This window comes from Pteropus vampyrus, unplaced genomic scaffold (genome assembly GCF_000151845.1).
Source record: "Pteropus vampyrus isolate Shadow unplaced genomic scaffold, Pvam_2.0 Scaffold306, whole genome shotgun sequence".
Classification (NCBI taxonomy): Eukaryota; Metazoa; Chordata; class Mammalia; order Chiroptera; family Pteropodidae; genus Pteropus; species Pteropus vampyrus.
Window position 1 is genome coordinate 560020 of NW_011889087.1, and position 2403 is coordinate 562422.

At 59.5% G+C, this 2403-nt stretch overlaps 1 protein-coding gene across 1 annotated transcript in view; it reads right to left on the reverse strand.

The window, feature by feature from the left end:
* LOC105303516 (signal peptide peptidase-like 2C) overlaps positions 1-1237 on the reverse strand; it is a 69497-nt gene extending 68260 nt beyond the window's left edge. The window contains exon 1 of the mRNA XM_011377222.1: positions 3-1237. Coding sequence (XP_011375524.1) covers positions 3-1237 — 1235 coding nt within the window. The remainder of the gene's footprint in view (positions 1-2) is intronic.
* Between the last annotated feature and the right edge of the window lie 1166 nt (positions 1238-2403).

Consider the following 2403-nt stretch of genomic DNA (forward strand, 5'->3'; position numbering starts at 1 on the left):
GCTCATGGCTCAGGGAACCCACTGGGCCCGAGGCTACCTCCACCATGACACTCTCGCCCGTCCTGGTGAGGAGCGGTGTGACGAAGACAAAGAAGACATCGAAGGCCAGCAAGGCCAGCAAGAAGGAGGTGCAGTTCTTGAGTGTGGGCAGCCGCACGCGCCGCAGGACGAAAAGGCAGTAGGCCACACCCAGGGTGTCCTGCAGGAGCCACGCCCAGCGGTCCTCGTTGCGGTAAGCAACCCAGAGGACAGTCACCAGCATGCACAGGCCAGCCAGCAGCAGCAGGGCCAGCTGCCGACAGGCCCGGCGGCCAGGCAGGGGCTGCTGGCACGGCCGCGGGGGCAGGTGGCGCACCAGGGGGGCCAGGCAGCTGTAAAGGCCGGTGCCCGCACCCAGGCCGAAGATGACGATCATGACGTAGACGAAGTGGTCATAGAAGAAGTAGAGCAGCAGCATGATGGAGCAGGACATGGTGACGACCGCGCACGTCATGGCCGATGTGAAGTCCACAGGCTCGTCCTCGTCTTCCTCCTGCCCCCTCTGGGCTGTCATTGCTTCCTGTTGATTATGACCCCCGGGCCCCCCTCCTCCTCGCGCCCGGCGCCGCTGCAGCCGGTCGGCCTCGGTCAGGCCAGCCCAGTAGCCGCCCGCGGCCACGGTGCCTACAGCCAGGATGAAGATGACCACCATGTTGTAGTCTAGGATGGGCTCTGGGGGCGCGTACAAGGCCACACGGACCATGGCGCCCCCGTGCGTGTGGCCAAGGATGTCGAGCATGTCGGTGTATCGGAGCACGGCCACAGGGATGGTGAGGTCTGGCAGGGGCTTGCGGGGGTCCTGGGACGCCAGGGTGGTGTCTGAGCACTGTTGGCCGCTGACCCGGCTCACGATGAGCAGCCCGTGGGCACCTTGGCCCTGAGCCAGCCAGCCCTTAGCGTAGAAGCTACAGTTGCCCCTCATGACCATGGCAGTGGTCCGGTGGAGGGGCAGCTGGCTAGGGGGACTGGGCTGGGCCTGGTGGGTGGGGTCCTTGTCTGGGCACCAGGGTGCCATGGTGCCATCATGCAGGGGCAGGAGTGGGGCGTGGCGCAGGTCCCGGGGCAGGGTGATGTAGTCGGAGCTGAACAGCATGCAGTAGTCCTTGCTCCAATTCTGTGACACCACGTGGACCACACCGTACTCCCCCCAGGCCATGGCACTGGTGAGGAGGAGGAGGAGGAAACCCAGGCACGCCATCCTCCTCAGCCACCTACCGCTGCGTCCCAACGTGGCTGCCGCTCCCAGCCAGTTCCCCCTCCTAGGGGGCGGGTGTGGCCCTCTGTCACAGAGCAGCATGGCCTCCTATCCCAGAAACCAGGGCCACACCTACCTAGTCATAAAGCTGTGCCATGAGGGCCCAGGGCATTGCTGCAGAGCACAGGGAACTTCTCAGGATCCTGTCCCCCAACCCTGGCTCCGAGAGAGAGGTCATCTGGGTCTCTGCTCTCCGCCCAGCCCCTCGTGGGGCTGAACCAGGTAATTTGAAATAAGAGGTGGGAGGATGGGGTTGAGGATCCCAGCCAGAATTTGGGACCAACTTTGCCCTTACCCACTGGGCAACCTGGGCAGATGCCTCTCCTCTCTCAGCCTGTTTCTTTAGCTTCAAAGAAATGAGGACATTGGACCAGAGAGTTTCTAAGACTCCTAGGAGCCTCGACCTCCATGATATCAAGCACTTTTGTTGTGCTCTTACTAAGTGCCAGGTACTTGATCTGTCCTCATTGCACCCCTGCACAGAGGTATTACTAGATCCACCCAGCCCAAGACTGAGAGCTGTCCTTCAAATCCGTGACCCTTTCTATCGGTAAGTGACCGGAATTTCATTGCCAGCCTCCCTTGGAGTTAGAAATGGCCACATGGCCGTTTCTCGCCAATGGAATTGAGTAGAAATAATGTGAGCCTCTTGGGGGTCTGGACGGAGACTGCGGGCTCTTTGTTCATCTCTTTCCCTGTTTCACAAGTCAGTCATCAAGAGGCCAGTGACAATGCAGAGGAAGAAGGAAGTGGAAAAACCCGGGTCTCTGGACATATGCATGTGGTATGGGATGCTCACCGCAGATGGCGATACGTTATCTTCCTTAAAGCATTGGATTACGGTGGGTCTCTTTGTTACAGCAGCTTAACCTCATCAGAACGTCATGGGTGAGTGAACCAGAGGCTCAGAGAAACCCACCCGTGTGCCCCAACCCAAGTCCCCCAATCCAGCTCTCACACCGGACATGTCCCTTAGGCCTTGGTCTGTCTGGGGAACTTAGCATGTCATGATCGCCACTCAGGTTTTACTTTCTTCAAAGCACTTATCGCAGTCCTAGGTTTTTGCTTATTTACGTGTTTCCTTATTGATGTTCTGTCTCCCACCGGCT